General features: G+C 40.2%; 1 protein-coding gene across 1 annotated transcript in view; it reads right to left on the bottom strand.

Moving 5' to 3' along the window:
- Positions 1-12,025, bottom strand: part of ROR2 (receptor tyrosine kinase like orphan receptor 2) — a 183,785-nt gene that overhangs the window by 55,839 nt on the left and 115,921 nt on the right. The window contains exon 2 of the mRNA XM_077469819.1: positions 6,947-7,024. Within this exon, the coding sequence (XP_077325945.1) occupies positions 6,947-7,024 (78 nt within the window). The remainder of the gene's footprint in view (positions 1-6,946; positions 7,025-12,025) is intronic.

The raw sequence follows: 12,025 nt of genomic DNA, 5'->3' as shown, positions 1-12,025 counted from the left end.
TCTGGGGTCCCCTGGCGGCATAGCATGCATTAAGGTGAAAAAACATGAGGGGGTTACAACCCCTTTAAATACCCTCCAACACAGTTACTAGAAGAGCTTGAATGGTAAACATGGTCTTTCTTAGCAGCCAGTCAGTCTCTGGGTAGGGAAGGAACTCTCTATATATCACATTATTATTTTTATACAGGATTTATATAGCGCCAACAGTTTACACAGCGCTTTACAATATAAAGGGGGGACAGTACAATTACAAAACAGTTCAATACAGAAGGATTGGAGGGCTTACAATCTAAAGAGAACATAATGTACTTGAGAGATCAGCCCCGGCTGAAGATAACTTTTCTAGTGTAAAAACTCTTTATCTCATGCAGTAAAGAATGATTTATAATAACTTATACTTTCTAGTGTTGTATGATGTTCAAGCTATTGTCTAGGCAATAACTCAAATAAGTGCTTATTATCCTACATGACCAATTCATTACAAGTGGTGCTTGAATCTGTTGCAGTGGCTGAAAGTACTGAACCGTGTAAGGCTGAGATAACTTAGGGGAGAATGATTATATTATGGACCTGTTCAAGAAAAGTATACTAAACTAGCATTGTTTTTTACACTATGCAACAGCTGTTGGCTACTGGCATGTAAAGTGCAAATATTTAGTAGCAACAGTCCCTGACCTCTAGGCTTGTGGCATTCTAGTAATAAACAATCATGCTGTTTGCTCCCACTGGGTAAATGACTTTACATTACAATTGCCACTGCTAAGAAAGGTTAGATAACAGAGCTCTCAGGAATGCACACAATACTTTGATATATTGATACTTGGACAATGCACACATGTGGTAAGAGATGAGACATCTGGAAAACTCTACATGAGAGGGCTGTATAGGGAAGACTCCCAGGGGTACAAAGACCTCAGGCTAAAATTTGTGTTTGGTTGTTAAAAATGTATGGGGATGTGTAATTTGAACCAACACAGCCAATCAGATGCCCCTTTTCTGTCAAGACCTGTCTTTTTCATTACAGTTTTGCCATGTACTTTCTGGGCCATTTTTATTACTGCAGATGAAAAAGCCCCTTAAAGTGTTACTAAACCCACAACAGTAAAATCAGTCTGTATATGTAGTAAAGTATGCTTGTTATACTCACTGTGGAACCTAATGGGTTAATCTTCCCCATTGTGTAAAAAGACTGTTTAATCCTGTCTTCTCTGATTGTCCCTTTCTTTTACTGTCCCCAATCCATTTGTTGATAGCACAGAGCCCTAGGAGGCTCATACTCAGATTGTTGTGTATTGCTAGAGAGGTTTTTTTTTGGGGGGGGGTGCATGTGATCAGCACAAGGCCAATCGGCACTGTCCAGACAGAGGGTCAGAGGTCATGCAGCCTCAGAAGTCAGTGAGAGGAGAATGAAAACTCCTCCTACAAGCTTTAACCAGTGCTCGGCCGGACACTGATAGATGTCACAAGACTGCTATTTACTGCTGATAAGAAAAGGTATTTAGCCGTTTATATTTACTAAAATAATTGCATTTCCCAGTTCTGTGTACTGTGAGAGACCAGATATAGCGAGTGCAGGGTCCTGGGTTTAGTAACACTTTAAGAGAACCCTCAACAGCATTGCTAGACTTAATATTTTATTAGACCTTAGTAATGTCACAGGAAACCTGAGCGAGCCACCTCCCTAGGGCCCCGTGTGCCCCTAAAACTGCTCTACAACTAGCACCCCAGAAGGTAGTTAGGAAGGCAGAGCCTGTGCTTCCTGTTTGTGTAGCCCAGCCAGATCTGGGAGCATGGGTCAGGAGAATATTCAATTAGACTAAAAAAAAGCATTTATATACTAAATGTGTTCTTTATTTGTACTATGACAGGACCCTTACCGGGCCATCCATTAACTAGCTTTTTAAAACTATTCTTAACTCCAAAGCCAGCTCTTCAACCTAGTGAAAATTCTTTGTGAATGAAATGACTTTAAGATAATAATCTTAATCATAAATGCTGAACTCCTAATCACAAATTGCAATGTGTATGTTAAAACCCAACAGTGTAAATGGGTCCAAAAAGATCATTACATTTATTCTGAAAACTAATGTTAGTACTTAAATGCAGGGTGGATTTTATTTAAATCAAGTCGATTTAAATCGTTAGTAAAAAGGCTTGATTGAAATCATAATTTCTAAAGAGCAACTGTCATCTCTGTACCAAAGCGGCTCCTCTTCTGACCCGCTGTTGACTCACCGACAGTCCCATTCACTTTAATGGGATGGCTGGTGAAGCGGCAGGGACACAACAAGGTGAGGGATGTGGTGGCAGCAGGTGAGTTGATGCCCGCTAACAGGCGCTGCCATGATGGAAGTGAAATAGGTGCTCTTTAAATGTAAGGACTTATTCTTGCTGGCAGTTAGATTCTTTAATATTTGCAAACAAAATGAAGGTTTCCTATTTAGAATAATAAGCTTTCAGGTTAGTAAAACAGCGATATCAGAACCGATTCAATTCTACAGTTTGTGGTGTACATAGATTTGCAAAACAATGGGATAAGTAATATTCCTGAACCTTGCTTTATCTCATGGTAACTGTGAAATTGTGTGAATGCATCAATGCAGTGCATGTTATTTCAGCTTGCAGAGCTTGGATTCATTGAATAAGTTTACAAAAAAGGTAAATATTGCAGAATATACAGCCTCAAGCCTCAAGCTACATAACTAACCTCCATTTCATGCTGAATAAACTAAATTATTAATGTTTCTTAAATATAAAACTATCTTTAGATAGCTTTTCTCCAAAAGCATTTTATTAAAATAAATTTGATAAAAATCAAAAAAATCCGATTGTTTTGATCTTTTTTTTAAAATAATTGATTTTTATCCACGCTGTTTAAATGTGTATTTATGTAGCTTCCTGTAGAACTCAAACAGGGAGAGGGGCTGTAGCATTCTAAGCCCTATACTAACTAGCCTGTAATGGAAAGCTGTGTATACTTACCTAATCCAAGGGCACTCTGGTCCAGTCATGTAATCATCTCCCAGCGTCGGCTTCCCATATAGAGGAGAGACATCGGACAACAGATGCCTCATAGTAAGCCTATGGGTGACGTCACTGCCCAGGCTTCTCAGCCATTGTCGCTGCTCTCTCTCCTGAAGCTGGCTGCTTGGAGATCACGTGACTGGTTTAGAGCACCCTTAAATTAGGTAAGTATACACATCTTAACTTTACAGGCTAGTTAGTATAGGGCTTACAACAGGGGTGGGAGCAGGTTTAAGATTGGATAGGTTTAGACCAGACTTCTACTTGAATAATTAAGCACAGAATGACTGCAAGAGCCTACAAACAAATAACATATCTGCATTACAGCTCTTTGCAAAATTTACTTGTTTACTCTCTCTTCAAAAAGGAAAAAGTAAGATCCTCAAGCAGGGTGAAAAATGCCAACTCGCAGAAGTACAAAATCTCTTTCCAGAGTATAAACAAAATACTCCTGGAAAACAGTCTTGACTAATTACTTTCCTACCCAGCCATGTACAGATCCAGACCACCACACAGGGTCTGGTTTGTGGTTGGCGCATTAGACAGGTCTGTTAAAGTGACAGACCAAAATAACAGGAACGCAACAAATATGTTAGTCACCGACATCAAAATCACTTAAAATTAGGATTTTATACCAATTATGCCATTTAGCTAGAACATTCAGATTTTTCTGACACTTTTAATTCTTCTTATACAGAATTAACTATATTTTCTGTGTATCATATCAAAGAAAGGAAAACATGACACTAGTATGAAAAAAGAGGCAAGGAAAAAGAGAAAAAAACAGGCACTTCTACTGTCTGATTAAAGTGGAGTTGCCCCCCAAAAAATAAAACTACTTAAAATTCTTAAAAAAAATCCCCAAAAAATAATTGGCAAAAAAAAAAATTTTTACTCACCTCTAAATACCGGTTGCTAGGGGGTCCCTCGTAGTCTGCCTTCTTCATTGCCCGGGCTGGTGACATCACTTCCCCTCGCGCCGCACATTCACCTGGGACCTGTCACGTGTCCCAGGTGACTGTACGGCGTATCACGGCGCCCTGCGCCGCTCGCGCATGCGCAGTGGGTGCCCGGCTGTGAAGCCACAGCCGGGTGCCCACAGTATGCATGACGGCGCCGCGAGCGGAGCGGGGAGCGAGGGGGGGGCTTCGTTCCCCCGCATCGCTGGAACCCGGGACAGGTAAGTGTCCGATTATTAAAAGCCAGCAGCTGCAGTATTTGTAGCTGCTGACTTTTAATTTTTTTTTTTTAGGGGGTACCCCACTTTAAGGCAAGCCATACACGATGTAAATTTCTTTCCTGCAACCACGGAATGCAGGAAAAAAATTGCACGATTCCCCCATCAACACAGACAGTGCTGACAGGTGAATCAGCAACTGTCTTCTCAAATTCCCCCTACCCCCTTATTTTATATTGTAAAGGAAAACAATACTCTTTTTACAGTGTTTAGATTTGACTGGGATCAGATTATTGTAAGTAATCATATTAATATTAGTGTACATAAAGCGTTCACTAACGGTTAGGAAAACAGGTTGGTGTAATTGTGTGCATCATTAAAGCGGAGGTCCACCCTAAAATGGACCTCCGCTCATCGGAATCCCCCCCCCTCCGGCGCCACAATCGGCACCTTTCAGGGGGGAGGGGGGTGCAGTTACCTGGATAATCCAGGTAACTGCACCCACTTCCGGGCTAGCTCTCTGCGGAACGGGGCGTACGTTACGCCCCATTCCGCAAGCGCCCGCCCCCTTCAGCAAGTGCCCCGCTGCCTGCTGGGAAACACACAGCTCCCAGAGGCAGCGGGGACCGTCCGGATTGCGCCGCGCGGCTCGCGCATGCGCAGTAGGGAACCGGGAAATGAAGCCGAAAGGCTCCATTTCCTGATTCCCATACCCAAGATGGCGGCGGGACCCGGCAGCCGAGCGAGCGATCGGCTTCGGGTGCCGACATCGCGGGCGCGCTGGACAGGTAAGTGTCACTATTTAAAAGTCAGCAGCTGCAGTATTTGTAGCTGCTGGCTTTTAAAAAAAAAAAAAAAAACGCGGAGTCCCGGTGGACTCCCGCTTTAATACCTAGTCACACGCAAGAGCATTTGCAAAAACAAGATTTGCCTTCAACAAATATGGACGATCAAGGGTCTCTGTGTCTTGACATTATAACCACCCCTCGGTAAGCCCCAAAACCTCCAAACCATACCCCACCACATCAGACCTCCGATAAATTCTATTCTGTGCCACTTATCAAGGCTGCCCCCAATGGGTTCACTCATGCACACTGCATTCTTCGTTCAAACCTATGCCAGTCTGTACTCTGCTGGAGCACGACTCTCACGGTACAAACATTTCATTTGTAAAACAAGTGTACTACGCTAAAAGTACATTTACACTTTACAGGTAAATGAAAGATATTTTAGTAGACACTTAGGGGCTGATTTACTAAAACTGAAGACTGCACAATCTGGAGCAGCTGTATAGAAAACAATCAGCTGCCAGGATTTAGCCCTCATTCACACTGAATACGGCTTTGAAATTGTGCAAGTTCATCTGAACTCGCATGATTTCAAAGCCGCATTTCAGTCCGATTTGGGAGTGACTTAAAAGACATCTGTGCAGGTCCTTACACAGATTTCTATTGAAATCACCTCCAAAAGTCGCTAAAAGTAGTGCAGGAACTACTTTTGGAATTCAGTGTGGCGTTGCACCGTTCGGGACGCTCCTATTGCTGACAATAGGCTCCAATTTCTTTGACCTGTCAAATTGCATGTCAAATCGTGCAGATGTAAACTCATTGTCAAAGCTTAATTAGACAAGCTGGTGTAAGAAACTGATTGGCTAACATGCACAGCTGCACCAGATTTTGCACTCTCTAGTCTTAGTAAATCAACCTCATAGTGATTGTAACATTCCCAAGAAATAATTCCTGCTGTGACTTTTTACTTGTTTTCTGTTCCATATTTTCAAAGTCTATTTTTATACTGAATAAAGAAACTCTGTCATAATCTCAATTTTTTTTCCTTTCAGTCTGTTAATTTAACTTCATTTTCATGTCTATAAAGGTTAATAACTTGAACATGGTGCATACGATCTCCGTTTACTAGATTCTAATTTTCATATTTGAGTGTTTACATTTTACAGTGTGCATGTAGGAAAAGCATTCCATGGTAAGTAGTGCGTGTAGAAACATATTTGGGGTTAGATGTTTGGTTTCAAAACTTTGTGGTTATGGAGTGTTAAAAAGTTGGCCAGCATTCATCTGCATCCGAGTTAATGAAGCGGAGGCCTCATAGGTCTCGGTGTGGTTGGAATCCAATTGTTTTGGAAGCTGGGTTGCTTTCTGCTATGCCAGTAAATGTAAAGTGTTCACAGGCTAACTTTCACTGCTAGGGTTCTGAACATCATGTTACTTTTATGACCAAGCAAGAGACAAGTACAAAGAGATGTTACTGAGGAGTACTAATGACATGGTGCAAGCCATAATTCATTTGTACCATTCTTTCTCCCTAGGCTGCTGAAAATGTAATTTACCCACAATTTGAGCATTATGGATTGTCCATAAGAGGAACATGACACCCTCATTTGACAACGGCTGTACAGAATGAAGAATTTTGGTTGTAACGTTTCACAACTGGAGGCTTCAAGCAGCAGAAGTGACTGAACTTGCCAACAAATATCAAAATATAGAAATACCAGTCTTGAAAGGAGTTGGCAATTAATATGAATGACATGAGGGTTCTCATCAGTTCCTCATCAGACACATAAGAAAACAAACAAAACTAAAACAAATACTCAAAGCCATTAAGGCACTCTACAAGCAACCCTTTTCATTACTGTAAAACAACGGAAACAGAAGCATACTGCAAAAGAAGAGAATGAAAAACAAAAAAGCGTAGAGCTTAGCAGAAAAAAGAAAAACTTGTTTGACTTACCAGCTGGAGTTGGCACAAGCCTGCCTTGACTATCCACTTGACCCAAAGGTTCATTTGAATAAGACAAATCCATTTCACCTGAAATAAACATAGCATGCCAATTAATTGAAGGGCAAGTTTTTTTTTATTAGGGTTCATCCTTTCCTAGGCACACTTATATCCATCAATGCTTTTAAAAACAAACACTAAAAAATAACACATTTTTGACTATATTGAATAATCATTACAGTTTCACCAGATCAAAGACAAATCTAATTACACAACCATCCAACTTAATATGGGTTAGTGAAACGGTTCATAGAGGAATGATGCATCAGAAATTTTGTGATGATATGGTGAGCACAGAAATATTGTTGATATAGAGTAGTGCAACTAAATGAAAGGAAAAGTTTGGGGTGACCAAAAAACAAATACTCACCCCCATGGTGCAGAATCGGTCTGCCTTTGGCTTTAAATCCAGACATACATGGTTCGAAATTTGGCCGGTTCAGCAGGGACCAGCCTAATTTCAATCCATGTATAGGCAAGTCAGTATGTACAGAAGTTGATCTACCAATTGACTTCTGTACTACCAGCCCAAAATTTCCACATGATCATTGCAACTGGCTATAGCTGTATGAAAAAACCTTGTGAGCAGCTATGCAAACAAACCAATAAACAAAAAACAAAAACCAAGAAACAACTGCCAGCACTCCCCACACTTCCTAAATATGTGATACTACAGAAAAATAAATAACAAATGAGTGCAGCGCTAAGTGAACTATCAATAATATGCTAGTGTATATGTGACCTCCCTAAATATATAAAGTGCTCAATGCAATATCCCCCTCCTCAGTAAAGTGCAAGTGCTCTCACCTTCACATGAACTCCCAATCATATAATATGATCTGCAAATTGATGAATACATACATTTATGTACAATGTAATCAATGAACAATATGCTTATGAATCCAACGATAAATAGTGAATGATCCTATCTTTAGTGATTATAGACAATATTATAGTCCAAAAAAACGTTCCCTGTGACACTGCGCTATCCAAAAAACAGAAAAAAGCTGCTAACACAATCACAAGGATAAAACAGTGAATAATTAACAAATATCAAATCATAGTGTAGCGCTTAACAAAATTATGAATGACCTAGTTAGTGCATCATCATACAATAATTAACCCAAAACACCTTAAGTGTGAAGATTCATAAAAAAATATATAGAAATAAAATTACAATTCCAAAAAATATAAATGAATTAAAAGTCTCTATGTAAAATGTTGATCCAATCCAAACGTGAAATAAGGGTCACCATCCACCTTCTTAAAATGAGGCTAGCATGCAGACACCCTGTGATATTCCCGTCACCTTTCGAAATAAAGGCTTACCGGATAATATGGATCCAAACGAATATATATTCGAAGGATCATGCAAGCTTGTACACTCAGAAGGCGAGATTACAGATGTAAATTGTCCAGGGGAGTAACAAGTCAGACTCCTCATATGGATGCCCCAACTAGTTGTTAAATCCTCATCGGTACACTCCAGCTCAAAATGTTGAACTCATACAAAGGAAAATAAGGAGCCACAATAGTGTAAATCCGTTTAAAAGAAAAAATTTAATAAAAAAGTAATGAACTCACATGTAACCAAAGAAATCAAGCGCTTATTCCATAAAAACAGTGCTACAGCAGTAGTCCCGACGCGTTTCGTCCTCTACAGACGTCATCTGGGGTGATTTACACTATTGTGGCTCCTTATTTTCCTTTGTATGAGTTCAACATTTTGAGCTGGAGTGTACCGATGAGGATTTAACAACTAGTTGGGGCATCCATATGAGGAGTCTGACTTGTTACTCCCCTGGACAATTTACATCTGTAATCTCGCCTTCTGAGTGTACAAGCTTGCATGATCCTTCGAATATATATTCGTTTGGATCCATATTATCCGGTAAGCCTTTATTTCGAAAGGTGACGGGAATATCACAGGGTGTCTGCATGCTAGCCTCATTTTAAGAAGGTGGATGGTGACCCTTATTTCACGTTTGGATTGGATCAACATTTTACATAGAGACTTTTAATTCATTTATATTTTTTGGAATTGTAATTTTATTTCTATATATTTTTTTATGAATCTTCACACTTAAGGTGTTTTGGGTTAATTATTGTATGATGATGCACTAACTAGGTCATTCATAATTTTGTTAAGCGCTACACTATGATTTGATAAATATTATAGTCCAATATGTGATAGGAAAAAACAGATGCTATGAAAAACACCAATCTTCACTCTGATCCACCTCTGTGCATATGATAAAAAGAATCCTTGTGCACCCTCCACCGGATGTACCCTCACCACAGAGATTTAAAATAAAAGCATTTATGATAGTAGCCAATCCTCTGGGGTATTCTTCCTATCATTCCTCCTTCCCTTGGTGTGTGGCCAGGTAGCCGTTTTCACCTCGGGCTAATTGCTTCCTGATGGTTACCAGAGACCTCCTCTCATATCACCCACATGTAAAGCAAAAACTAGCAATATTGAACAATGTGAGTGTATACATGGCGTTTGATCGTTTAATAACATTTTTAAAAGGATAAAGCACTATTGCCAGTGTTTGCTTTACATGTGGGTGATATGAGAGGAGGTCTCTGCTAACCATCAGGAAGCAATTAGTCTGAGGTGAAAATGGCTACCTGGCCACACACCAAGGGAAGGAGGAATGATAGGAGGATTGGCTACTATCATAACAGCTCTGAGGTGAGGGTACATCCGGTGGAGGGTGCACAAGGATTCTTTTTATCATATGAGTGAAGACTGGTGTTTTTCATATGATCTGTTTTTTTCACATATTGGACTATAATATTGTCTATAATCACTAAAGATTGGATCATTCACTATTTATCTTTGGATATTATTTATTGATTGCATTGTACATTAATTTATTTATTCATCAGGCTGGGTTCACATTGCAGCGATGCGGGAACGCCGCGAATCTGCGGCGGGTTCCCGCATCGCATGCCTCCCGGGGGCAGTTCACACTGCCCTATGCGAACTGCTGGGAGTGTCAGTGAAATGTTAATGACACCCCCAGATCAGTTTGCATATCGCCGTGTGATCTGCAAACTCAGACAGGAATCGGATCGCATGGTGTGAACACCCATGCGATCCGATTCTGCTGCGGACCAAAAAAAGGGTCCTGTGCGAGTTTGGGCCGGGTGTGATGCGAATTCAGCCATACTATTTGTATGGCTGAACTTGCATCGCACAGATATCGGATGTGATTTGCACTGCAGTGCGGTGCGAATCACATCCAGTTCTCGTAAACGCTGCAGTGTGAACCCAGCCTCAATTTGCACATCATATTATATGATTGGGCGTTCAAGTGAAGGTGAGAGCACTTGCACTTTATTGAGGAGGGGGAGATTGCATTGAGCACTTTATATATTTAGGAGGTCACATATACACTAGCATATTATTGATAGTTCACTTAGCGCTGTACTCATTTATTATTTATTTCACTTGCTATAGCTGACGACGTTGGCCAGTGTATTTTGACAATGAATTCTCCCCTCTGTCAGAATACAAAGGCACAGTGGGAGGATTCCCCCATCCACCTTGTGACTGTTGATGGGGTAATCGAGTCATTTTTTTCACTTAACCCGCTGGAATGGGCAGTTTAAGATCATGACTCCCGATCACTCTGTTCCCAGAACAGTGATTGTCGGTGCTTTCCACTTTGCCCCTCTAGCGCACACGGAAGCAACAGGTTGGGGAGCGGGCAGGAGCTGCTGGCTCAGGCTGTCAATGGCATGCTAAGAGGCTTAGTAAGCTGCTAATCAAGCATCTGGGTGGATTCCCACATTATTGTTAGGTAACATCCAGAGTCTGGGGTGACTCTGTGATGTCAGGTGACAGTGGACTTTAACACGCTGTTGGCTGACTCCAAGTCACAGGAGAACACATATAAGTGCACTCCTTTACCCACAAGAGAAGTATGGCCAAAAAAGCTTTGTCCATACTTCTCTTTTAATAAAGGGACATGGAAGAGGAGATTAACTGAACAGAATTTGATCTCTCTCTTAGAAAAGGCAATTAAGGGGGATTGTATAAATGCAAAAATGGCCCTAAAAGTAAACCTGGTGCAAAGTTGTTCACTTTCAAGCCACTGAAAAAGACAATTGGGTACACTGCTCCTAGAAAAAATAACATGTTCTGCATGTGGAAAGGGTTATATACAATAAGAGCTGTAAAAATGTGGAACAGTCTCTAAAAAGAGTTAGTAGTTCAATCCAAGAGTTCTGGATGTCTTTCTAAAAGCAGCAAATATATATAGACAATTTAATATTTATGATATATAACAGTGTAGATGGTTGAGTAAGAAATAAAAATCTTTTTTAATAACAAAAGGATTTTTTTCTCTGTTCGAGTCACCACCTCTCACGCTCACCTCCAGGACTTCTCCAGAGTCTCTCCCATTCTCTGGAACTCCCTACCCCAATCTGCCTAAATATCTTCTACTCTGTCCACTTTCAGAGGGCCCCTGAACATTCACCTCTTCAGAGACACCTATTCAGCCCTCACCTAACAACTGTACATTTATTTTCTCACAATGAGATTATCGGACAAATGATCGTTTTTTTTGCATGCTAGTTTCCATATCGAAAATGAAAAGGTTACTAAAGTACAAAAATTCTTGTATGACAGAATACAAATTTGGAAGTTATGTAATGTATTGTATTGTATTTGCAGACAAAAACTGTACTGTTTAAATGAAAAAAATCTGGTATCGTATGAGAAAAATATTCGGGTTTGTCCCTTTGGATAATTTTGGACGAAAGCTGTGTATTAATGATCAGATTATTGTTCGATCGCTTCCACAACAGTATTTTTTGTACGATTTTCTGTTTGTGAGTACGGTCATTTATATTGCAAGCTCTAATAAGCAGGACACTCTGATTCCTCCTGTATTAAACTGTATTGTAATTGTACTGTCTGCCCTTATGTTGTAAAGCGCTGCGTCAACTGTTGACACTATATAAATCCTGTATAATGACAATAATAGAGTAAGTTATACCAAACATTATAAGGAT

Source organism: Lithobates pipiens, unplaced genomic scaffold, assembly GCF_037356315.1.
Source record: "Lithobates pipiens isolate NorthernLeopardFrog02 unplaced genomic scaffold, aLitPip1_a1.2 Scaffold_11, whole genome shotgun sequence".
Lineage (NCBI taxonomy): Eukaryota > Metazoa > Chordata > Amphibia > Anura > Ranidae > Lithobates > Lithobates pipiens.
The sequence above is the reverse complement of the archived record's forward strand: the minus strand, read 5'-3'. Positions and strand labels throughout refer to the sequence as shown.